The 27,113-nt window shown below is 47.4% G+C and overlaps 1 protein-coding gene across 11 annotated transcripts in view; it reads left to right on the forward strand.

Annotated features, from left to right (window-relative positions):
* Positions 1-27,113, forward strand: part of LOC123514385 (CLIP-associating protein 1-like) — a 317,191-nt gene that overhangs the window by 208,916 nt on the left and 81,162 nt on the right. For 4 of the 11 annotated variants that reach the window (XM_045272277.1, XM_045272278.1, XM_045272280.1 and 1 more), the window contains exon 2: positions 1-41. This exon is cut by the window's left edge and continues 893 nt beyond it. The exons of the other annotated variants lie outside the window; for them this stretch is intronic. In XM_045272277.1, the coding sequence (XP_045128212.1) occupies positions 1-41 (41 nt within the window). The remainder of the gene's footprint in view (positions 42-27,113) is intronic. 11 annotated transcript variants of the gene reach the window in all.

Below are 27,113 nucleotides of genomic sequence, written 5' to 3' on the forward strand. Positions count from 1 at the left end.
CAGTTACCACAGCTCACCCTACCAGTCGCCATACAAAGCAGGTAAGAAACTAATGTAGTACATACATATAAGCATTTACCTTTACTTTCACGCATTAAAAAGTAAAAGCAATGTAGAGTTGAGAGTGTTGCCGTCGTGGCTTCTTGTGACACGGTCGACTTGTCAGTCACCATCTGTGGAGGCTGAGTGTTTGCTGTATTGTTTGTGTTAATAGCATGAAACGTGTTGCTGCTGCCGTATTGTGAGCGGCGGAACGAAGTATGTCAGTGACGGGAAATGCAGAGAGGGACGGAAGCCACGATTACCTAATGTGATGGAGACGTGAGTTGCCTTGACCCAACAAGTGGGGACGTTCAGCCATCCTAGTGCACACCTTCCCTGTGGGTGAGGGAAGATTACCGCTGCAGTGTTAGGGAGTCTTTAGAGTAGTATTGATGTTCTGTAGGTGGCGCCGCATGAAACTGTGCAGGTAGCGACTGGTTTGGTGGGAAAGGAGATCGTGCATGTGCTGGTACCGTGACGGTCCACTTTTCCTGGTATTTGTGAGACGTCCGACGTGGGCTGACGCCCCTCATATAGGCTACACGAAAAAAAAAAAAAAAAAGAATAATAACAATAAAAAAAGAAAAATAAATAAATAGAATAAAAGGAACGCCGGATGGGAAAGTTTGTGAAATCCTTGAGGGCATTTATCTGGGAATGTGGTGATGTGGGTTTGATTGTGGTAATTGAAGGTGACATTGTAATTATGGAGCAAGGTTGTCTGTTGGGCTTTGTTGATGGTTAGCAAAGCGAGCCTGTCAACACAACGACGGTAATCTTGGACTGAACGCACGGTCCGCTCCTGGGCCTCATTGTGGTGGTGTGGTGGTGTTGCAGCATCCCTTATTTCACCACCTGGATGATCTTTAACCCAGTCTTTCTCAATTCGTATTTTCGCATAATTGGCTCTATTAAATTTCTAGGGTTGTTAATGACTGATCAGGGTCACCGCATCACCATCCTTGCAGCTCTTGGGGTCACACTCAGGCCTAGACAAGAAATGTGAAGATCTTGCAATACTGACACACACCCGCCGCCGCCGCAGCTGATAACAGAAATATTTCGACAGGTGTCTATCACTTGCTCCTGACCATCGACCACAGCGTTCCACGTGCGCCAGCCGCACCAGCTTTAGCATGCACGGTGGTAGGAACTGTGGCCCGCCGGCGCTGTTTCACAGGTTGTCATTAGTACTTCATCCTCTTATGGCTGTCTTGATAGTATATAATTATCTTCACGAGGAACCTTGGCCCATCAAGTAGTTATATTTGCTTGCGTCATATTTAAAGATTGACGAAGCAACCCGTGGCCTGGGCCATATATATATATATATATATATATATATATATATATATATATATATATATATATATATATATATATATATATATATAAGCATGATAATAGCTCTGTACATATGCCATGTGTCTCCATGCAGTCAATAAGTAAGGGAAGTCATCAGTCACTCGTATGTGTTGTCGAATTAGTTTTAAGTGGAAGAGTTCAAGGTAGTTGGCGATGACCTGCTCGCCAAGATGTGACCCTCTTAAAGCGCGGGCTCCCTTGCTGGCTCACGGGAAGGATACGTCGCTCAGTCAGGCAGGTGTCTGGCAGGTCCCACGAGTTGTATTTATAGTCTTGGTGCACGTGAGGAGCCCTTTATAAGACACCCGCGTGAAACACCTGACACGCAAAGCCAATAGTAATAGGGCGACGCCCGATGGGCATAGGAAAGTTAAATTCATGGACACTGCGGAGATTGGCGTAAGTGTGTGGTCCACGGCGGGGAGGGAATGTGCAGCTTCTCGCTGTGTGGGTATCGGGTGAAACAGATGGAATGTTTTACACACTGATCAGTCTCCATCGCTTCTCCGATGGTCGTTGCACTGAGGGAAGCGAACGTACGCCATTCTTCCCGCCGGCTCCCGCAGCGTCAGTAAGGAATACATTCCAGTTATTGTGATGGAAAATGGAGTGGCGGGTGTCGGGGATGGGAGGGAGGCCACATCCAGATGAGTGCCGTGACGGACTGTAGTGAATGGGATGCAGTGGCGTGGCGTTGTACACGAGAGAGGGACTACACCACGACCAACGTGTGTTGGAGACGGCTTGTGCTGCCGCCTTTAATACTGCAGCAGCGATTGTTCGTCGGCCTGCAGCACTCCTGTCCCCAGTAACCTCAGCCCCCCACCGCCCCCAACGCTTCCTCCGCTCCAAATCAACATCACACTCCATACCTGTGTCCTGCTACCCTTCTCCACACACCCGCCTCCCCACGTCCCATCCTTTGGTTGTGGAGCGCAGTCCACCTCGTGGTTGTCTGACAGCAACACCCGCCACTCCTGTATTGCCTGGACTGGAAGATTCCACGTGCCTTGCCTCAGGCCTCGCTCATTGCTGTCTTTGATTAGCTGTTTCCAGTTGTCTCAATAAGGTCTGCAGGAATAAGCATGAATATCCACATAAATGCTAAGGAATGCAAGGCGTCTGCCCTCCAACAGGAGGACAAAAACTACTACAATGACGCTCGGCTCTTCACTCTGCTCCTGACTTGCAACCTTATTAACAAAGAAGAGCCGCCGGTGTAATTAGTTGGGTGATCCTACGATCCTACGTCTGAAGGACGCGGGAAGAAGGCAGAAGAACACGAATATCAGCAACCATCACCAAACAGGATTACTGCCAAGGTGACTCGGACCTCACGTGGCAGGACGTGACACACACACACACACACACACACACACACACACACACACACACACACACACACACACACACACACACACACACACACACACACACACACACACACACACACACACACACACACACACACACACACACACACACACACACACACACACACACACACACACACACACACACACACACACACACACACACACACAGAAGATCGGTCTATGAGATCTGAGCCCGCTCCGTAATGGGGAAGACTGGGTGGGTGACCAGCGGGCGACCGAGGTGAATTACACACACACACACACACACACACACACACACACACACACACACACACACACACACACACACACACACAGAGAGAGAGAGAGAGAGAGAGAGAGAGAGAGAGAGAGAGAGATTGTGTGTGTGTGTGTGGGAGGTGGCGGGTATGCATGACGGGGCGGGGCGGGCGGGGCGGGAGCAGTGATAGTGGAAGTGGTAGGGGGTGGTGCTATTGATCTCATGGACTGCATTACTCGTATTTCCCTCCTCCTGTCATTGCCTTCCCTTCACTTACTCTCCTTGAACCAAGATTTTTCCCCTGAAGTCCTCTTACGTCTTGGTCTTTCCCCATTTATTTCCTTTTTCCACTTCTTTCCTTTAACTATTTATTGTTTTTCCTTCTGTCTCCATTTATTACTTAATCTACCCTTATTTCTATTGCCAACGTCTCTTCCCTTTTTATTTGTTCATTTTTTCCTAGCTCCATCTCCTTCCGTCCATTATTCTCTTCTTCCCTTCTTCGTGTTTTCCTTTCTCCCCCATTTCCCTCCACCTTGCCTCCTACTCACCATAGTTTTTAACCTGGCTGTCCTTCCTCCTCATTTTCACTCATTGCCCTCCTCCATCCTTCCTCCTTGCATCCCTTCAGTCTCTCAGCCAGCGGTGCACCTCAAGTGCCGGTCAGGTATTGAGGATTTCAAATTGAAATATGCACCGTCTCTCTCTCTCTCTCTCTCTCTCTCTCTCTCTCTCTCTCTCTCTCTCTCTCTCTCTCTCTCTCTCTCTCTCTCTCTCTCTCTCTCTCTCTCTCTCTCTCTCATATATTCATCAGTGGTCGATTGGTAAGAGAGAGAGAGAGAGAGAGAGAGAGAGAGAGAGAGAGAGAGAGAGAGAGAGAGAGAGAGATATTCCACCTCTTCCTCCTCCTCCTTTCTATATATATATATATATATATATATATATATATATATATATATATATATATATATATATATATATATTTATTTATTTATTTATTTATTTATTTATTTTTTTATTTTTTTTTATCTTTATTTATCTATCTTTTTTTCTTTATTTATTTATTTATTTATTTATTTATTTATTGATTTACTTCGCTTGAAGTATTCCTTTACCAGACAGCCCTCTCTCTCTCTCTCTCTCTCTCTCTCTCTCTCTCTCTCTCTCTCTCTCTCTCTCTCTCTCTCTCTCTCTCTCTCTCTCTCTCTCTCTCTCTCTCTCTCTCTCTCTCTCTCTCTCTCTCTCTCTCTCTCTCTCTCTCTCTCTCTCTCTCTCTCTCTCTCTCTCTCTCTCTCTCTCTCTCTCTCTCTCTCTCATACACTCATTCGTGTTCTCCCTCATTCGTGTATTGTTTGAGTAAGGAATTATGAATGTAATCATCCCCGTTCCCTCTCTTTATCTTTATTCTCCCCTTTCCACTTTTCATCCCTCATATTTTCCTCTACACTAACTATTCTGTCTATATTTCTCACCTTTTTCCTCCTCCTCTTCCACTTCTCCCTCTCCACCCTTCCCACCGCCACCTAACACGGCAATGAAGGCAAGGTGGAGATATCGTTGTAAGCTTGCCTAATCTTCACACGTGTCTGTGTTTATCGCCTGTCATCCCATTGTTTATATTGTTTCTTCCTCCCTTCCTCCATTCCTACCCCTATCGTGTCTACTATCCATTCACTCACCTTTACTTGTCTGTCTCGCCTCCTTGTCTCACTTTTCTTCCCTTTGAAACTCCCCTTTTTACTTTTTCTTATCTTTGTGTTGTCTAATTGTCACTGGTGGTTCTTAATGAGCTCACTTCTCTCTTGTTAGTCTTGTAGCTGAGAATAACGATTTGGTTTTCAATTAGACCTTCATGGTTTTTCGTTTTTGTTTGTGTTTCCCTATAGGCTTTCTCTGCTTTGTACCGTTCTTCCTGGCTCGTTCATGCTTATACATTTTTCTGTGTCTGTGGTTGTTGTAGAAACTCATTCTTGATTTCGTGTGTAAAGAATCTCTCTCTCTCTCTCTCTCTCTCTCTCTCTCTCTCTCTCTCTCTCTCTCTCTCTCTCTCTCTCTCTCTCTCTCTCTCTCTCTCTCTCTCTCTCTCTCTCTCATCCGCGTGAGGCTGCAAACTCTGTGCCCCTAGCGATGTCTTCAGGGTCGCCACGTGTTGGCCAATCGATAAAGAGCCATTCCTCTCTCTCTCTCTCTCTCTCTCTCTCTCTCTCTCTCTCTCTCTCTCTCTCTCTCTCTCTCTCTCTCTCTCTCTCTCTCTCTCTCTCTCTCTCTCTCTCTCTCTCTCTCTCTCTCTCTCTCTCTCTCTCTCTCTCTCTCTCTCTCTCTCTCTCTCTCTCTCTCAGGCCGCGTGACTCCAGCCTCTGTGTCTTGTGTGAGGAAGGCTCAGGAAATAAACTATTTGGTAACATGCACCTCTCTCTCTCTCTCTCTCTCTCTCTCTCTCTCTCTCTCTCTCTCTCTCTCTCTCTCTCTCTCTCTCTCTCTCTCTCTCTCTCTCTCTCTCTCTCTCTCTCTCTCTCTCTCTCTCTCTCTCTCTCTCTCTCTCTCTCTCTCTCTCTCTCTCTCTCTCTCTCTCTCTCTCTCTCTCTCTCTCTCTCTCTCTCTCTCTCTCTCTCCGGTGTGTCAGACAGGTCACGTGGCGCACCTGACTCGTGTATAATTATTGGTACACATTAATATTGGAAGTGTAAACACTGGAAGGCAAGTTAATGCTATGCTTGCTTGTTTTCCTTTCTCTTGGACTTGAACTGCAGGCAGAATATGTGAGCCTCTTTAAATCTAGATGAGAGAGAGAGAGAGAGAGAGAGAGAGAGAGAGAGAGAGAGAGAGAGAGAGAGAGAGAGAGAGAGAGAGAGAATATCAACAAATCTCAGAGCAAGATGACGCGGACATGAATTTTGCATGTTGAGATTTGTGGTTGTGAGAAGTGAATGCATACCTGGAGGAAAGGAAAGGAGGTGGAGATGGAGGGAGGAAGCGGAAGGGAAGGAGGGAAGGTAAGGGCAAAGAGGAGTTTTTGAGGGAGAAGGGAAAGAAAAGGGAAGAATCATAATGAATAGAAAAGTGTGTGTGTGTGTGTGTGTGTGTGTGTGTGTGTGTGTGTGTGTGTGTGTGTAATTCACCACGGTCGTCTGCTGGTTACCCAGCCATCTTCACCATTACGGAGCGAGCTCAGAGCTCATAGACCGATCTTCGGGTAGGACTGAGACCACAACACACTCCACACACCGGGAAAGCGAGGCCACAACCCCTCGAGTTACATCCCGTACCTATTTACTGCTAGGTGAACAGGGGCTACACATTAAGAGGCTTGCCCATTTGCCGCTTTCCGGGATGCGAACCCGAACCCTCTCGATTGTGAGTCAAGCGTGCTAACCACTACACTACGCGGTGTGTGTGTAATTCACTTCAGTTGCCTGCTGGTCACCCAGCCAGTCTTCCCCATTACGAAGCGAGCTCAGAGCTCATAGACCGATCTTCGGGTAGGACTGAGACCACAACACACTCCACACACCGGGAAAGCGAAAGTTACACCCCGTACCTATTTACTGCTAGGTGAACAGGGGTCACACATTAAGAGGCTTGCCCATTTGCTTCGCCGCCTCCGGGACTCGAACCCGGACCCTCTCGAGTGAGTCGAGCGTGCTAACCACTACACTACGCGGTGTGTGTGTGTGTGTGTGTGTGTGTGTGTGTGTGTGTGTGTGTGTGTGTGTGCCATCCATGGATTCTCGTGTATGTTAAGTGTTGGTGTTGAGATTCATTTCTCGTGCCTCGTGGCGTTCTCTGCGCTGCTAATCAGTTTGGCGGCGGGTGACAAGATTGGTACTGCGGTGCGGCCTTGTTGGTTCGATGTTGGGCGTCGAGTGATTTGTAAGACAGAAAGAAACACACGACGATATTGTTTCTCCTATTAACGCTTGCCATTATTGTATTGTGTCTTTTTAATTTATCACAACCGATTTTTTATTAATACTGTGATATATATATATATATATATATATATATATATATATATATATATATATATATATATATATATATATATATGTGTGTGTGTGTGTGTGTGTGTGTGTGTATTTGTTGTATTAGTTATGTTGGAGATTTAATTAACGGTCGTCATTCATCACTGCTGTTTTTTTGTTGAGCGATAGAATCATGAGTAGTAACAGCATAGGTAATGTTAGTCTGACTTGATAACGTCATGAATGTAAAACCGAATTGTGATGCAGCGTCGTGATATAATTAACCACAAAAGTTGACTCATAAAGATCAAATTTGACTCTAAGATTATACTTGTGCGACTGAGTGAACCTTCCGGGCACCAGCACACTGAGCACACCCACGTCAGGAACACCAGACTGGCGGTGCCGTGACCTCAGTGCATGGCGAGGACACCACTGATGGTGCGAGGAGGTTGGTGGGCGCCTGCTGTGAAGAACAAGACAAACGGGACGATAGCGGCGTGATGGAAGGAGAATAGATTAAGTTGAATTACCATTTCTGTATTATAAGGGTGAATCATCGGGTCCAGACACATGAAATGAAGACAGTTGTTATTAGATGCTTGAGCGAGGAATGTCCGCGAGTGAGCAACGTCTCGAGTGATGTTGTGTCTAGCATTGTGTATGAGACGTGGGATGTGGCGTGGAGTCTTGGGGCAGGGAGGGGAGAAGCATTGCTGACGCATGCACATGGCAGGGGCTTGGAGATGAGGAGCAGGCGAGACTGTTTGTATGACGGGCGCATGATGTTTGGACAGACGCCTCCAGTAACCTTGAAAACACCACGAGTAAAGGAGGCAGTGGGGGTAGCGGAGGCCAGACGTACCTTCACTCCTTCATTTCAGTAGCCGGGGACGTGGCTGCCAGGGGTGGTCGAGCCGGGTTTATAGGGCAAGGGATAAGGAAGGGGAGAGGTTGAAGGAGTAAGGACAGGCCAGGAGTAAAGGTGGCGGGACAAGGACAGGAGGATACACAGGAGGCGAGGCGAGGCGAGCCGAGGCGAGGTAGGAATAAAGAAGGAAAGGATACGGAGCAGAGACAAGGGAAGGGTTGAGATAACATGCAGGGCGAGGGGATGACTGTAGTTCTTAGGTACCAGGGCGCGGGGGAGTGGATGGAGCACGAGGATAATTGCATCCCGCCCTTGTTTATGACTATCAGCTGGTGTCATGCCTGGCCTGACCTTCAGTATGGCCAGCTCGACGCAGCCCCACCAGCAGTCATGAATGGAAAGTGGCCTGTAGAGTGTTTATCTTCAATATTAAATGACTGTGACGTCAGTATTAGTATTAGTATTAGTATTAGTGAGTGGAAGTGTGGCTATGTGGGGCGGGACAGTGTCAAGGTGAGTGCTTAGGATGATTGTACGGATTATTATGTAATAGTGTCTGGAGGGGAGCGATGGTAATGAGGCGTGTGATGAGTGTGGCGGAGGCGTGTGTGCGGAGCGTGGTGCCGGGGAGGAGGTGCAGCAGGTGAAGGAAGCTGCAGGAACACTTCATTCATTGCTGTCTGCGGCTTTTGCTGAGTTAATTGGGCTGTTTTAAGTTGTTATGTGATTATGCGTTTTTGTTGATAATGTCAAGATGATATATCTCCTCCTCCTCCTCCTCCTCCTCCTCCTCCTCCTCCTCCTCCTCCTCCTCCTCCTCCTCCTCCTCCTCCTCCTCCTCCTCCTCCTCCTCCTCCTCCTCCTCCTCCTCCTCCTCCTCCTCCTCCTCCTCCTCCTCCTCCTCCTCCTCCTCCTCCTCCTCCTCCTCTGCTTTCCTGTCCTGTCTCTCACACTGTGTATATTAGTATAGAATAGTTAACCAAGCAGCCTAGTAAGGACTCCAGGGTCTGTTGTTGCTTGGGCTTTCCTTTGTATTCCTTTGTATATATTTCTCCTCCTCCTCCTCCTCCTCCTCCTCCTCCTCCTCCTCCTCCTCCTCCTCCTCCTCCTCCTCCTCCTCCTCCTCCTCCAAGGCATTGAATGGAATGACGTTGGATTTGTAAACTTCTTGTGTTGTTTTGTAATCCACCACGAAGACAACTAATAAAAAAGATAAACACGCCGGTACTTCAGCGCTGTGCCCCATGAAGTGATCAGCATTTCTCAGTATTGTGCTCTGTTGCTGCCCCCTTGTCACACATAGCTAGTTTTGGGAGAGCAGCTGTGTTGCTTCAAAAATTATTTATTGGTGATTGGCGTGACAAGTGGTAGTGAGTGATGCCTCCTCCTCCTCCTCCTCCTCGTCGTCGTCGTCGTCGTCGTCGTCGTCGTCGTCGTCGTCGTCGTCATCTTCGTCGCTGAAGGCTAACCCCACGTCTTGAATGGCTTATGAGTATTTTATAGTTCAATTTTCACAGCGTGATTGAGGCAGGAATGTGTGTCACTGCATCCCTCACCCCCACCCCTACCTGGCACAGCAATCACCCTTCCCTTCCCCACTCCGAATGATCATCTTCCCTGTTTCATGGTTACACAGCAGCTTGATAACACTGGTGACATGGCGTGCCGTGCCTAACGTGCTGCAGCTCAGTGTGGCTCCGTGTGTAGCCTGTGTGACCTTATTTCCACGAGACTGACGTAATCTCTCCCGTAGCGATGTGGCTCCTGATGTGGTACGCTGCATTAATTCACATCCAGGTATCAGTGAGCACAGCATCATCTGGTCTTTGTGCTGTCTGCGGGCGGCGGGAGGTCAGACGTGGGTGACGAATGCAGCCGCACGCCTCGCGCTGCTAGGGTCGCGTGGCCCGGCAGGTGGCACTCCATCACCTCGCTCCCTGACGAAGGCCGATTAATTTTTGTGTGAATATTTGATGAAGAATGCAGAGCGGACGTCACTCTTCTCTCCTCTCCTTCACTTCCTCCCTTCATCTATGTGTGTGAGAGAGAGAGAGAGAGAGAGAGAGAGAGAGAGAGAGAGAGAGAGAGAGAGAGAGAGAGAGAGATGGAATAGAGTAGAATGGAATTGAATAGAATGAAGTTGGACAGTCATGGTCATCAAGCTACATTACGTCTCCCCCACCTCTCTCTCTCTCTCTCTCTCTCTCTCTCTCTCTCTCTCTCTCTCTCTCTCTCTCTCTCTCTCTCTCTCTCTCTCTCTCTCTCTCTCTCTCTCTCTCTCTCTCTCTCTCTCTCTCTCTCTCTCTCACACACACACACACACACACACACACACACACACACACACACACACACACACACACACACACACCGCATAGTGTAGTGGTTAGCACGCTCGATTCACAATTGAGAGGCCCAGGTTCGAGTCCCGGGAAGCGGCCAGGCAGATGGGCAAGCCTCTTAATGTGTGGCCCCTGTTTACCTAGCAGTAAATAGGTACGGGATGTAACTCGAGGGGTTGTGGTCTCGCTTTCCCGGTGTGTGTTGTGTGCGATGTGTTCTCAGTCCTACCCGAAGATCGGTTTATGAGCTCTGAGCTCGCTCCGTAATGGGGAAGACTGGCTGGGTGAGCAGCAGGCGACCGAGGTGAATTACACTGCTCCCTGCACTGCGCCTCGCTCCTGCCTGGCCTCACCTGTGCAGCGGTGTGAGATAACTTGCGTGCCAGACTCTTCTAGAAGCTGCCGGTAATATGTAGGGCGGCGGGAACATAGATGACGGACAAGGAAGGCGGAAGGACACTGCTTTATCCTTCCTCCTCCTCCTCCTCCTCCTCCTCCTTTATTCCTTCTGTGTTTCTTAAGGGGATGAATTTGAAAGGAAGAGAGAAGGAAACGAAGCTGAGAAACTAACACCAGAAACAACAGGTATAACTTTTGGTATTGCTGAAGGCTGCACCCGGGTCTCCTCCTCGTCGTCGTCTTATGAACGCAGTCCCGCGAAAATGAAGACCTGCCTAGTGACGTCGTAATGAGCAGCTGAGTTTCCTCATCAGATGCAAACACACAAAGAAACGAGGGTGAGCAGCTGGATTGTTTTGCGTGCAGGGATGAGAGAGGAAGTGTTGGAGAACTGGAAAACAAGAAAAGAAATATTTGTTGAGCAGAATTAATCATTGGAAGAGAAAGAAGAAAATAAGAGATGGAATAAGTGAACAGGGAGGTAAAATCAAAGGGTATGAACACACAGAGAACGGGGAGAAAATGTAAAGCAGAGGTATTTCTAGGAAGAGTAAAAGATGATGTGAAAGGCAGATGATTAGTGACACAGGAGAAGGAAGCAGAGAGTAAGAATAGTGGAACACAATAAAGGCCAGACAAAAATAGTCTTGAATAAAGAAAATGGAATGGGAGGAAGGTGAAGCGGTTAAAGGAGAAGGGTGAGGATATTTATAAAAGGTATTTGTAATTGCGGATATGTGGCAGTGGGTGGATTCCTGACGGAGGGACGGTGTGCACCAAAGGCGGGCGGGCGGGAGGGAGAGAGGGAATGACGAAGGGATGATGCACGAGCCCTTGTGCCTATAAGGTAAATTAATTATTCAATGTCCGCGCCTGGAAAGGTATTTCATTTTACAAGGAATACGTTCGTGCGTCACAGGGAAGACTTTACGAGGGTTGTGAAGGGAAAGGTGGATGGAGGGAAGAGCGTAAGATGCAAGGAAATATGGGAAGCCTAGGCAGGTGGTCCACGTAAATGCCGCACACCCTGTATAAAGCAGAAGAGTTTGGTAGACGTGTTTGAGGAAATGTAAGGGGAAGAAAAGGAATTAGTTCAAGTTCTGTGCGAGGGAAGGAAGCGTGACGTGAAGTGATGGTAGAAGACAACTGGGTGATCGATTATTGGCAAGGGTAACATGTCTTGAGGTGATCCCAGTGTGCTCACTGTTTACCTTTTTCCTTTGTTTTCCTCGTTCTTCACATTCTCTCTCTCTCTCTCTCTCTCTCTCTCTCTCTCTCTCTCTCTCTCTCTCTCTCTCTCTCTCTCTCTCTCTCTCTCTCTCTCTCTCTCTCTCTCTCTCTCTCTCTCTCTCTCTCTCTCTCTCTGTGTGTGTGTGAGAGAGAGAGAGAGAGAGAGAGAGAGAGAGAGAGAGAGAGAGAGAGAGAGAGAGAGAGAGAGAGAGAGAGATATCCAGTAAGTTATTAAAAAAAAACAGTACAGACTATTGTGTCAAATGTTCAATTTTGTATTGATTTCTTTAAGCAGATCCAGGTGTGTGTGTGTGTGTGTGTGTGTGTGTGTATGTGTGTGTGTGTCTTTTCTAACGCTTGTGTATTCTCTTTACAGGTATGTGTTGCCGTGTTCCAGGTGTGTTTGGTGAAGAGAGTGCAAGGATGTATGTGTAAGTGTTTCTCGCCGTGTGTTAGTGTAGTGTGTGGAGCAGCAGCAGGGGAGGCGGCTGGTGGAACTTTCGATATTTTTTGTGTTGTCAGTGTAGGCGTCCAGTGTTGGGTAGCGCTCTTATTCTTGTCACGTCATGGCGGGACGAGGACATGAGTTTGTTTCATTGTTGTAAAGACACGGACTTACGTAATGGACCTTGGAGTCGGCGCGACGTGGCGTGGTGGTGATGGTTCAGATCGAGGAAGAGGCAGAAGGAAGAGGGCAGATGAATATGACAACATCAGTAGTGGCAAAGGAGGAGAAGCAGGGGAAGGGAAATGAATATTAAGAGACATGGGTAGAAGGGGAAAGCTGCGTATAATTGAGTTTGATGAGGGCTGGAGAAGGGAGAAGAAGAGATAGAGGAGAGGTGGTAAGACAGGGTGAGGGAGTGTTGTAGTGATGGAGGGCACGGGTGGAGGCTAGACATGATGTACGAGTATATATAGGGATGGACGGAGGAAGGGCAGAGTGGAGGTGCTCCACGATCAGTACTCTTTCTCGAGTTACGCAGAGGATGTCTGTCCCGGAAAGCGGCGGATCCATCACTCCGTCGCGGTGCTGCTCTGAGAGAGAGGAGGAAGAGAGGCATCTCTCCACCGTCCTCCTTACGTTTCATTGTTTTTTGTCACAGTTTATTTCTGTTAGGATGTGTCCATCTTTTTTTTCTCCAATCCTCCTCTTGGTGTCTTTTTCCACATAAGCCATATTCGCCAGTCTGTGCTGCCCCGGTGCCACACGACACTCTCTGGGTCCTTACGAGGGTCAGTGGCACCATGTAGACGTTTTCTGTCACTTTATAGAGGCTAGTGAGACGTCGAAGGTAGTGACGAGTACTGGGGCAGGAGGAAGAGCTGTGAGGGGCAGGTCGTGAGTGAAGGGCGCTCTGCAAAATTCGTCCCACCTTTTTACCCCGATTCCCTTTTGCGGACATCCTGCCCCTTGTAAATAGGGGCCCAGAGGCTGCGGGTGACTCCCACTCCCGGGGGCAATCAGGGTGATATTACACCGTGGCCAGGAGAGTGGCTCTGGAAGTGGATTTGCCTCCCGGCGTGGTCCGCTGCAAGACTTGTTTAATTCTTCCATCAACGCGGAACTCCTGGATCACCCGAGTTTATTGTGTGTGTGTGTGTGTGTGTGTGTGTGTGTGTGTGTGTGTGTGTGTGTGTGTGTGTGTGTGAGAGAGAGAGAGAGAGAGAGAGAGAGAGAGAGAGAGAGAGAGAGAGAGAGAGAGAGAGAGAGAGAGAGAGAGAGACGATAGGTGGACAAATAATGCAAGGAGATATGTTCATTCATAAATAAGCGTGCACGGCAGGTGTCTCCAGGAAGGCAGTAATTGCTTGCATCCCCCCTGGCAAGGTGAACACAAACACTACAAGGACTCACCCAGTGGTAGCCTCGTGCCTTGCCTCTCCTTGCCTCGCCTCGCCTCGCCTCGCACCGCTACTACCAATGTAACCAATCTTTAAATTATACATGCAGCGAGCCCCTCCTTCGCCCCCACCCACCACAGGCAGTCCCCAGCCTGATCTTCGCCACACATCACTACCGAATCCAATGCCATACCACCTTCAGAAGTCCTCAGTGCACCTCTCTCACTCATCCCGCACGCTGCTGATCAGGAATGAGAGATAGTGGTGGTGGTGGTGGTGGTTGTGTTAAAGCAGGGGAGGTGTGCGGGTGGGAGGGGATGTCCTTCGTCGTGTCATTATCAGTAATTGTCGGCAGTAAATGAATGTTTATTAGTTCCATTAACATTTGTTTTTCTCACATGATAAGAAACGCTGTTGTTATTGTTTGTCGTGCTACTTCTTTTTTATTTATTTAATTTTCTTTTTTTGCTGTGACTTTTTTTTGTGATCATGTCTTGTTAAGTTGTTAGTAAGTTGTTAGTGTTTCCTGGCGCAACTCTTACGTAAGCAGTCTCTCTCTCTCTCTCTCTCTCTCTCTCTCTCTCTCTCTCTCTCTCTCTCTCTCTCGAATCATGTCTCAGTCGCTCACTTTCCTCCTTTCACAACTTACCTTTCTCTCTCCTTCCTTCTGCCCCCTACTACAAAAGAGAGAAATCTGTAGGCCTACCAGAGAGAGAGAGAGAGAGAGAGAGAGAGAGAGAGAGATGCTGAGTAAGAGGAAGGAGTGAGGGAGAAACACATGGTCGCCACCCATTCTCCCCTCCCCATTCTCCCTAACTCCTCTCTCTCTCTCTCTCTCTCTCTCTCTCTCTCTCTCTCTCTCTCTCTCTCTCTCTCTCTCTCTCTCTCTCTCTCTCTCTCCAACAACCTCATTTGCATACGACATATTCCATTCTTGGTTAATTGCGAGCCGGCCGTCACGGAGGAGAAAGTATCGCCGTGTGCTGTTTGTGCTGTTTGTGTGTTAGTGTTCTGTGATTTTCTTTCTCTGGCGCCTCCTCTTGTGTCTTTTCCTGTATATTTATTCCATGTGTGTTTTTTTTTTTTCTTTTTTTTTTCAACTTATTTTAATTTTTCTATTGTTTATTTTATTTATTTATTTGTTTGTTTATTTATTTGTAACTGTACGGATGTTATATGTCATGGATTTGGTGGTTGTTTAGGGAGGTGGTGGTGGTGGTGGTGGTGGTGGTGGTGGTGGTGGTGGTGGTGGTGGTGGTGGTGGCGGTGGTGGTGGTGGCGGTGGTGGTGGTGGTGGTGGTGGTGGGAGTATCTGGCTGGTTGCCCTTGTTTTTTTTTTTGTGTGTAATTATCATGGGTGTTTTCTGTTTTTTTTTTTTTCCCATTTCTGATCTTGTAGGTACACACACACACACACACACACACACACACACACACACACACACACACACACACACACACACACACACACACACACACACACACACACACACGGTAGGTCAGTGGTTAGAGCGCTGGCTTCACAAGCCAGAGGACCGGAGTTCGATTCCCTGGCCGGGTGGAGATATTTGGGTGTGTCTCCTTTGACGTGTAGCCCCTGTTCACCTAGCAGTGAGTAGGTACGGGATGTAAATCGAGGAGTTGCGACCTTGTTGTCCCGGTGTGTGGTGTGTGCCTGGTCTCAGGCCTATCCGAAGATCGGAAATAATGAGCTCTGAGCTCGTTCCGTAGGGTAACGTCTGGCTGTCTCGTCAGAGACCGCTGTAGATCAAACAGTGAAATACACACACACCTCGGGGACCAGCAGACGACCGAGGTGAACTACACACACACACACACACACACACACACACACACACACACACACACACACACACACACACACACACACACACACACACCTGAGCCAAAGGATGTGTCGTTCGGTGGGTGAAAGGTCTCAGAGTGGCCAGCAGCCCGGGCTATCGTGAGGTCTAAGGTTCCTCGGCAAAGGTATACGCAGGTGGTCACGATTCCAACACTTGATCCTGAAGATTGTAATGAAATACGTCACTGACACATCAGGTAGTTTTGGTAGTACCGCCCCTTCCCGTCGTCTTCGTCTTGCGCCGTTTCCTTCCATATTCTTCTGTTGTTTTATCTGTTGTTTGCCGGTGGATGCTCTTTGGGCGTGATCCTCGCATTTCCGGTTGTGTTTGTCAGTGAGGGGCGTGTACGTGGCGCGACGTGAATTCCCACAGCAGGTGGTGATCAGCGGCGGGCGGGGTCCCTTAGGTTGCTCCTCGTTAGGACTTTTTCATCACCATGAAGAATCGTGACATAGTAAGACTCACATTGGTTGGCGGAGAGTCGAAGACTTGTGTTGCTACGGGCACGTTGTACAACCAAACTAGCTAGGCCATTGCTTCACCTTCGTCGCCTGCAGGTGAGGGTGGGGCCTTTTGTGACGTGGCTTGGTAGGGCCCTCGCCATCTTTGGCTGGCGGCACCCGGGGCGAGGCAGGACCCAGTTTTCAGACTGTTTTGCCCTGCACACCCTTGCTCTTATCGCTAATCTTGTGGGTGGAGGCGCAAAGTGTGTCACATCGGAGCACGAGATGGACTACTTCCGCCCTACACGCGCACGGACATTCCCGAGGGGAGGGTGTTCCGGGAGGAGTTTTGCATCGAATATTTTTGCCGTTGTCTCCCCCTTGCGCTAGTGGTTAGACGCCCCTGAACTATAGTCACCACGCAGAGTCGGTGACCACATAAGTCAGCTATGCTAGATGATGCGAAATTCATCTCCATTACATTTTTTTCCCTTCAATGTTCTAAGACTCGAGCTCCTCAGCTTCTGATGTCCCTTTTCCTGAAACAGTCTAGTCAGTATATAAATCACCCTACTTGGCAAAGTGGCGCATTGCGTGATGGCGTGATGGGTTCGTGTAGCCGAACGATGCATACCTCCAAAACTGTCCCAGGGAAGTGAGATCTTGATGGTAGCGCGTGGTGCCTTAGAACCAGCGGGTCTGCTAGGCTGGCGGAGAAGAGCTCATTTCTATGTGCAAGTGAGGGCGGCAGATTGCTGTTATCTGGTAATGGCACCCGTCCTGTGACTCCTTATTAGAGCCACGTGCACATCACGTGTATAATTTTCTTGTACATCTTGTCGCGGGACAATTATCAAGGTGCGAGCTCGGTAGTGGGCGTAGTGTTCATCCAGCGGGACCTGTTCACCTCCCTCGGAGCCACACCTTGGATATTAACTTATTTTCTTGTAAATATTTTCTAAGCCTTTCTACCTGGATGGCGCGATTTGCTTCTGCAGGTCTAATCTCCGGTGTCGCGGGTGCCACAGCAGGAGGGAGGCAAGGCAGTGAGGCGTGGCGGTGCTTTACTTTTCTTACTCTCCCTTCATGAAGAGTAATGATGGCAGCCGCGATTAAGAGGCGACCTTGCGTCCTTTCTTGGCCATTACCTCCAGAAACCTGGCGGTGCTTAGCGAACTGCGCCCCCTCACCATCTCCTCCGTGATCCTCTTCCTCCTCCTGTCCTTCGTCCTTTCTTACCCTTGCCTCCCCTAACCTTCCTACCTGGCCCAGATTTACCCGAAGACTTTTTTTTGTCCCCCATTATAAAACAAAATGTCTTATTCCCCTCTCTGCTGCTGCTGCTGCTGCTGCTGCTGCTGCTGCTGCTGCTGCTGGCGCCCTCCGTCTGTCTAATAATACAACCTCCCGTCCCAACCTGCCCTCCCTCCCACCATTCCATAGATCCCACACCCACTATACCAGCCATTTTACCGCCCCTCCTATCCACCCGTCCTGTACCACCCCTCACTCATCTATACACCTGCAATGCTAACCTCACATTTTCAACCCTAAGCCCTGTCAACCTTTCTTGCCACTACCACCCTCATACCTCCCCACTCCTCACCCATCATACCAGCCCCACTTCTATACCTCTCCCTCCCATCATCTGCTCTCCCCCACCATCCCTCATCCGAACTATAATCAGAGTTAATTAGAGTAGGCACTGATTAGCCAGAACAGTTTTTTTTCCACACCCAGAAGACAAAAGTTACAGTTAGCCCATTATTAATCGGCATATTTCACCAGCATTGTTGGGTGGGCTTATAGTGCCTGAGGGAGGTGGAGGTGGAGGTAAAGGTGGAAGGGTGGAGTTTGAGATGGAGGTAGTGACCCTTATCGCTCCTCCTCAACAGCCACTCAAAGAGCTGCCACTTTTTTTTTCCTCTCCCGGTAAGCAGTTTTATGAGGCTCCTGCTGTTTTGTTTCCTTTCTCCATTTAGTTTTTCATGAACATTTTTGTTGTAAACCCTGAATTAAAAAAAAATTAATGGGAGTGAATACCTTAACCTTTATATTTTTTTCAAATTTTTTTTTACCTGACAAGCACATTTTTGAGGTTTCTACACTTTTCCCTTCCCCTCATTTTGCTTCACTAGTCTTCTCTTAACTCAAATTGATTCACCCGAAAAATATTTACTTCCATACACTTCATATTTTCTCCCTGACAAGCAGTTTCTTGAGGCCCCAACTTGCTCTCCTTCGCTAATTTCACTGTCTAGTCTTCACTGCAACTTTTGTTGCTTCTTATTGCATAATCCAACATGCTCACCTTCTTGAATGCTCGATTTCTTTCTTTGACAAGAAGATTCATGAGGTCTGGGCAATATTTTTCGTCTTACATTGCCTTTCGCGTAATATTAATACGTGTTTTCTTGAATTTTTCCTGGGCAATCAGCTTCATGAATTGCCTGCGCTTTCTTTCTTTCTCATTTTAGTGTTTCATATATTGCAACATTTCCTCATTCAATTATCTTTCCGATGCCATTCTTCCTAAGCATTGTTTCCAGCTCATTTTCTTCCCCAGCAGAGTTCCGTGAATCTACTGCTGTTCTTTCCTATTCCAATTTCTCGCGCTGCATTACTTGTTCGATGCTATTCCTTTCCTCATTCCGTGCTTTCTCTTATGAATTTCTCAGCAACCACTAGCCCCTGGAAAAAAAAAAAAAAACTGTGAGGACCTCGCTATATTCTGTTCAATTAAGCATTTTTTCTTTCTTACTTTACATCTCCATTCCAGTTCATCTTTACAACTTTCTCCCCCTTCTGATTGTTGACTGTTTCCTCACCTCCCCTCGTGCCCATTCCCATCACGTCTTCACCATCCTCACCTTCACCCCTTCACTTCTCGCACTCCTCACCCCTACAGTTTATATTAGGCACCTGGGGCACTGACACCCTGTACTTTGGCACCCTCAGCGACTGGTAACGGTGAGCGTGGAGTATACCCGGGGAAAGAAAGAAAGAGAAAAAAAGGCGTTGAAATTATACAGAGAAGTGAAATTCAAGTGGCGCGGTGCTAATAACAAAAAAAAGTAAGAAAAAATAGCGATTGTTGAGAATATAATAATTGTGGCCGTGTGTCCGGGAGAAGGTGCACTTCCGGCGACTAATGGAAGGTTGTGTTCGAGTCCTGAAGGCCGAGGTTTTTCTTTTTATTTTTTATCATTGTTTTTTGTCGTTGTCTTTATTAGAATCCAACAGCACACGCCCACCCTCGGAGGTCAAGACATGCAACAGTGGCGTGGTGGGACAATCTCTCTCTCTCTCTGTCTCTCTCTCTCTCTCTCTCTCTCTCTCTCTCTCTCTCTCTCTCTCTCTCTCTCTCTCTCTCTCTCTCTCTCTCTCTCTCTCTCTGGTATATATATAAACAGGCAAAGATAACGTTCACTGATACTGCAACTCTCGATTTAAAAGTGAAGCCTTGACGACACGCACGCACGCACGCACGCACGCACGCACACACACATTGTTGATTCGTTTAGTGTGTCGTGAATTGTCTAGACGCTTTGTAGTGGTGGCGGTGGTGGAGGAGGAAAAGCAGACGAGGAAGAAGAGGAGGAAGTGGAAGAGATGAAGGAGTGGTTAGAAAACAAGTAATGGTGTACCAGAAAGAACAAACACCATCACTACCTTCATCTCTTACAACATCCCCACCAGTTATACAATGCTCCCCCACCCACTTCTCCCCTCATATCTACACCCAACTCCACTGCTACCCCTCCTTCTCCCTCCCTGCCCCATGGAACAATAAACTGCCGCCGGGTACACCTGCTTTTCACCTGCCCTGTTTGAGGTGCCCCCAGGTGAGAAATTTACACCCAACATGGAGCGTGGAAGGAGGCTAGATGGAAGACGCTGCGTGGATTTGGTGTTTGCACTGGCCTGGTGGTGGTGGTGGTGGTGGTCTTAGGCGTTACGTTTGACTGATGTTGGAGTTACTGATTGATTGATTGGTCTGTTAATTAAGTTAGTGACCGGCTACCTGACTTGACTTCTTCAGTTACTTGTTTGTTACTTGTTTACTGATTTGCTTAGAGAGAGAGAGAGAGAGAGAGAGAGAGAGAGAGAGAGAGAGAGAGAGAGAGAGAGAGAGAGAGAGAGAGAGAGAGAGTACAGGTAGTCCGTGGGTGGGTGGGCGTAGGATATCATTTCGCCACTCAGCATTAAGAAAAAAAAAAAAATGGCAGTAGTGGGAGACGGAACAGAGGGAGGGAGGGAGGGAGGGAGGGAGGTTGGTTTTATTGCACCTTGAGGAGTTGCTTCCGGCGGTTTAGATTGAGTAACAAAAGACCACAGTAGTCATAATAATCAGCATCCTGAACGCTACCTAACTTCCCCGGCTTGAGGAAAAGAGACCTGATGCACCTGAGTGGTTTCCTGTCCTGAGTGGAGGTTGCTGCAGGGCTCCGTGGAGGGTACAGAGGCGTGGCTGTGCTGGTGGTGGTGAGGTCTTGCTGGATGGTGCATGGAGGTGTTTAATGGAAAATTCCTTTGTGTATCACGAGCTCATCTGGTCATCCTTCCACAACGGCATGCAGCAGTTGATAGCACTATGAACAATACTTGGAGACGTTATAAGTATCTACAAAAAAGAAGGGGATAGATAGAATTAATTTGCCGTTTCTACCCAGTTTAAAGATTACATGTGACCATTGAAGAAGAAATGTCTCATAGTGGTTATACTATAGTGATAAGAGAGATATACGAAATAACAAAGAAAGGGTGAGGATAATTGATAGTAACCTTGAAATACGTATGGGAGAATTGGAGTAGGTTTGGAAGATGGAAAGGCATTTTAGGCGATAAAGACGTTTGGAGTGTGATGAGATTTAAAGGGTAGTGTAACAAGTAGATGAGAAAGATGGAGAATACTTGAGAAACACAGATATCTGGAGACCCTCTTGTCTGTCACATGCTTATCTATCAATATGTTTGATAACAACAGTAAAATACACTGGGAGAGAGAATTGTTTAGAAACTGTTATGGATTGTAGTTTCGCTTTGGTGTTTGTTTAGGTAAGATTACGTTATCGTTGGGTATCATTAGGGAAGGCTGAGTGAGGAATGGCAGGGCGTTGCCACAGGATAGTGAAGGTGTGTTTGTTTGGCAGATGGCGTGTGGAGGCCTTGAGTGGCATTATGGGAGCAGGTGGGGGGTTAACGTTATTACACCAGCGTCATGCCTTCACCGTCTCTCCCCAACAACTTCCCCCCCGCTCCCCCCAGCGCACACTCCTCAAGTCTTAAATTGTGTTGACATGTAAGACTGAGATTAAGTTCCCTCACGCCCACAGCACTTCCCCCCACCCCATCTACCCACACCCACTCTCATGCCCCGTCTCTTCCCTCCCTCGTTATCATCGCCACTGCGTCACACACCTCGCGGCCCCCTCACTTTGGAGCTATTTACGTAACAGTGGCCATAGATTTTTTTTTTTTTTTTTTTTCATATGCCATAGTTATTTTCTGTGATAGTATCGCAGTCATGTGTGGTGTAGTGAGACCCGGTAGTCCAGTAAGGAGCCACAGACACGCTAATGTTTGGAATCCCCCGGAATACAAAGTGGAAGAAGGAAATAGATAAAATTACTCCTTTATTCCCAAACTCATTGCAAAATTTGACCAGCTCGTACATCCTTCCATCCTTACATGTCGTCCATCCATCCTATTTTACCTTTACCTCTACTTCACCCGTCGTCTCACCATTTCACCGGCATTGTGTCCTCCTCTCCTGCTGGCCGTCTCTTCTCACCTTGTTATTGTTCTCAGCAGTCGTGTGACGGTGGTGATGGTGGTGGAGGTAGTAGTGATGGTGATGATAGAGGGAATATGAGTAGGCTTGGAGTGGTGGTGTGGTGGTGTGGTGGTGTTGAGGAGAGCATGAAGAGAATTAAGTAGAAGAAAAGGGTGGCTGAAACAGATGAGGAAGGAAGGACCGAAGAGGAGAGAGAGGAAGACGACGAGAGGGGGCAGTAATAGAAGCCAGGGAAGGAAGCTGAGGACTCTGACGGATAGGAAGAGAGGGACGAGGCGTGACAAAAGGAAGGTGGAGGAAGAGGAGGAGGAGAACGACGATGACAATTATAGTGACAATGACGACGATGGGTTGGAGGGAGTGTCGCGGCAGCAAGAGACAGGTGAGTGAGTGGCTAAGATAGGCGGCGGAGTGGAGTGGGGTGGGGAGAGGAAGCGAAATATTTTGTTGTGACGTGATTTACTTCCTCCCAGCGCCTTCGCGGAGGAGGAGGAGGAGGAGGTAAAAAAAAAAAAATGCTACCTTCTTTTTCCTCTCATCCTTTTTTGTTCGTAACTTTCTGGCGTAGCTCCCAGGAAGGGCAATTATTTCCATTTTTTACCTCCCTCCCTATATTTTCATATTTTCCTTGTATTTCTATTCCGTGACGCTATCCTGTTGAGGGGTTGACCTTGAGACGAGCGAGTGAGAGAAGGCTTGATGAGAGTAAAGGTGTGTTGCCAGAGCAGCGGGAAAGAGAGAGAGGTGAGAGCGCGAGGGTAAATATTGGAAGCGAAGGCTGGAGTTGGAGAGGTAGTGAGAGGGCAGGAGATGAAGGGTCTCCAGTGTGGGGTGGAGGGGGAATCGGAGAGGGGAGAGAAAAGGAGGAACTAAGGTACAGGAAGTTGGTTTGAGAGTTGGAGGAGAGATTGAACGAAGGAGGAAGAGTAGGAAGTAGAGGAAAGAATGTTTAGGGGGAGGAAGGGAGGAGCTTAGGAGAAAAACGGGAGGAAAAGTGTAGGAAGTGTGGGAGAGAAGGAAAGAGGAGGAGGAGGAGGAGGAGGAGGAGGAGGAGGAGGAGGAGGAGGAGGAGGAGGAGGAGGAGAGTTGTTTTGGAGTATATTTACCATTTATTTTCACTCATTTCCTCCTCCTCCTCCTCCTCCTCCTCCTCCTCCTCCTCCTCCTCCTCCTCCTCCTCCTCCTCCTCCTCCTCCTCCTCTTCCTCTTCCTCTCCTCCTCTTCCTCCTCTTCCTCTCCTTCCTCTTTCCTCCTCCTCCTCCTCCTCCTCCTCCTCCTCCTCCTCCTCCTCTCTCCTCTCTCTCTCTCTCTCTCTCTCTCTCTCTCTCTCTCTCTCTCTCTCTCTCTCTCTCTCTCTCTCTCTCTCTCTGTCTCTGGCGCTTTGTTTACCTCTGCTGAACCTGCTCCTCGGTTTTCTTGACTGTGAGGCTTAATTATCAACCTCCAGCGTGTCAGCACAGCACAAAAGGCAAATAAGAACCGTAAGAGCGTATTGGCACAGTTTGAATGGTGAAGGGTTTGGGACTCTGTCATATTTTGCCTGTGAAATCACGAAGTTCTAGGCAAAACCCCCTTGACAATTTTTTCTGGGTTTGCGCATGCGCACTGAGTACCGAAGTGACGTCATTGTTACCAAGGTAACGACGAGACCACCCTGACAACCCGCACTCTGCACTTCATACTAAGCCTATATACGCAGTTGCCTGGTGCTATTTATTTTTCTCTACTACACGGTCAAGTTATACCATGTCTGCTGAAACCTCCCACTTCAAACTATGCAGGCGCAACATGACATATCGTCGCACCGAACTAAACCTTCCCTACAATTACCAACGAGGGAGTTTTTAAACTCACTTCAAAAGCCTGAACTACAAAAACGTTGCCGGGAACTTGGACTAACCAAGATATGGGTTAAGAAGGAGGATCTCATCGACATGATAATAGCCAACACACCAACCCCCAGCCAGAAGAATGACGAGATACCACCACCACTACCGCCACCAACATCGCCACCACCACCACCACGTCCACCTCATCCAGATGCCACTATCCCATGCCCCGCTCCTGAAGGGGCACACCTCCCCACATCAACTCATGCCGCGCCCTCTTCAGCTACCCCTCTTGACGCGACCCCTGCGGTCTTACCTCACCCTGATGTCCCTCCAGCTTCACCTCTAAACACGGCTCCTCCAGCCTCACCCCACCGTGATACAACTACAGCTCAACCTATGACTTCCCACAACTCTAGTCCTCAAGCAATCAGCCGTGACACTGAAGTAGTTTCTGGCCACAAAGCTGTAATAGATGTTCACAAACTGGCCCTCGACATTGAGAATATAAAATCAAAATTAAGTACCAAGGACTTGGAGATCGAGCTACTAAATGAGGAAGTAAAAATAGCATATGGGACTATCGAGACACTCCAGCAACGCATCAACGATATGGAACAGAGGTTCAACTCTAACAACAGGAAGCAGCCCCAAGTAACGAACAGCGATCCTTCCCCTCATCACTGTCTGCTCCTGGGGGACACTAACTTACGCAGAGTTCTACAGAGACTGAGCGACACCTGCTCTGTAAGGACCATTGACGGCGCAAATGTTGACCTGCTCAGAAGCTGGATCGCTGAAAAGCTTAACAGACCTCCTACCGAGTGTGTGATTTATTGCGGTGTCAACGACATTCTCGAGAAGGTACCAAGTGAAAATATTTTAGACAACCTGGGTTCGTTGTTAAGTGACTTAAAAGTGAAAAACTGCAATATGAAGATATACGTATGTCAGGTAGTTCCCCGCAGTGTTACCAGAATTTAAAGCCCAAATTGTAGCCTACAATGAACATTTGCTCAAATGGGGTGAATCGAACGGCATTAAAGTGATCGAAACTCCAGCACATTTCAGGCTCGGTACCGGGGATCTAGATGACATGTGTTTTGAAGGTGACGACAATAGTCCAGTGTTAAACAGATTAGGTGTCATTAGATTGCTAGATACAATTAAAGCACAGTGTCCTGAATTCCAGTTATGTAGCAACTGGAATACAATCAAGAAAGCTCCGAGTAACGAACACTTTTATAATACTAATACGGGTTCACAACCCCCCCCCTCGCCAGCCAAACCCCACACAATACGGCATCCCCACCATACAGGCCGACCTCCGGTGCTGCTCCACGCTTCCCTACCGTCCTCGCTTCTCGTGGTGCCCCGCCGCCTCACCGCCCTGACAGCTCGGAGCATCATACTACTGCTACATGGCCACGCACTGACGCCTCGTGGGCCCATGTCGCACGCAGGGGTCTCTACTCACCAGGCTCGGAGCACCATATTTCTGCTACAAGGCCACGCACTGACTCCTCGAGGCCCCATGTCGCACGCAGGGGTCTCTACTCACCAGGCTCGGAGCACCATACTTCTGCTCATGTCGCACGCAGAGGTTACTACTCACCTGGCGAGGACCCGACCAACCAGCTACCACAACACTCCCACTATAGAACACCTCGCTCACCATACCAACGTGGGTGTTATAACTGTGGTGAATATAACCATCATCAGGAAAAATGTCGATTTGATCATCGGTTGCGGTGTGCAATATGTTACCAACTTGGACATAAGGAAAAACTATGTAAATATTATGGTCAATAGGGGGTTGGCGAAGAAGACACTGCCGCATTTTTCACTAATGGTTATAAAAGGGATAAGGTTAAGGTAGATCACATTAATGCACAAAGTTTATTAGCCAGCAAGGAAGAAGTGAATCTACTCATTAACGACAGAGAGACAGACATATTATGTATCAGTGAAACTTGGTTAAGTCCTGAAATTCGTGACGAACATATTGCTATTCCAAATTATGTTTCATATCGGTGTGATGCAGGAAGAGGAGGCGGTGTATGTATATATGTCAGAGATGTATTTAAGGTTACGCCTGTAAAGTTAACATTGAAAGGCCGAAAGGTGTGGAAGACGTTTGGTTGGCGGTACAGAGTAACAAGTTACCCACTGTGATAATCGGTTGCCTTTATCGCCATCCTAAATCTGTTTCCGACACATTTAATTACATTGAAGATGTTTTAGATTTTATTAATTTTAAGAATAAGCCATTTTTTCTTTTAGGTGATTTTAATGATGATCTTTTATCAAGTAAAAGCAAACTCAAACAAATTCTTTTAAATGCAAAGCTAGTCTCTTTAATCTCTAAGCCAACCAGGATCACAGTCACCTCTGCAACACTGCTAGACAATATAATTACCAATCAACCGGACATAGTACTGGATTCTGATACAGTCCCCAGTCCTGTAGCTGATCAATCTCAGTAATTGTAAACCTGAAGAAGCCTAAGCGCCTGCCTATAATCAAAACGTTCCGTGAATTGAGATTTTACACCGGATGTCTTGTGTGGTCACTTGCTACAAGATATGCCTTCCTTGAACAGTATTTTCAGAACAGACAATGTTGACACGCAAGTCAATATTTTTACAGCTATTTTTAACAAATGTCTAAATATCTGTGCACCTCTTGTTACAAAAATGGTTAAAAGACCATTCGCACCCTGGATGGATGATGATTTACGGTCTCTTATTCATGAGAAAAATAAAATACATTTGTCCTTGAAACATGATCGTAACAATCTCGAAATTCGTGGTGAATATAAAGAATTGAAGAAACTGGTACGAAGTTCACTTCATAAAACTAAATCTGAATACTATAATAAAGAACTTGGAAACAACAGAGGTAATACTGCTGCAATGTGGAAAATTATAAAGGAATTAGCCCCAGTCTCCAAAAGTAAGGGTCCTGTAGCTATGAGGGAGGATAAAGAAGAGTTAACGTCTATGGCCAACAATTTTAACAGTTTTTTTGCAAATGTTGGGAAAATAACTTTCAATGAATGTCAAAGGAATGTTCCAAGAAATTCTGATTATAGTATTCCTACTTCCGATACCAGTACGTACCCCCTGTCTTTCGACCTCAGCCTGTAGATAGTGACACGATTATCTTAATCATTAAACATATGAGAAATAGTGACTCGCACGGCTGTGATGGCATATCTTTGCGGTTTTTGAGAGATTCTCTGACAGTTCTCATACCTTACCTAACCTGTATCATAAATACCTCTATTGTAACAGGAACCTTTCCGTTACTCTGGAAGCAAGCAATAGTGGTTCCAGTCTATAAGTCAGGTGATGCAAATGAGCCCCAAAACTACCGACCTATATCTATCTTGCCCGTTATATCTAAAATTTTAGAAAAGGTTATTGCATCTCAGCTAACTAAACATCTCGAAACCAATAATTTATTAAGTAAATCTCAACATGGGTTTCGAAGCCATCTAT

Source organism: Portunus trituberculatus, chromosome 37 (genome assembly GCF_017591435.1).
Source record: "Portunus trituberculatus isolate SZX2019 chromosome 37, ASM1759143v1, whole genome shotgun sequence".
NCBI classification, from domain to species: domain Eukaryota; kingdom Metazoa; phylum Arthropoda; class Malacostraca; order Decapoda; family Portunidae; genus Portunus; species Portunus trituberculatus.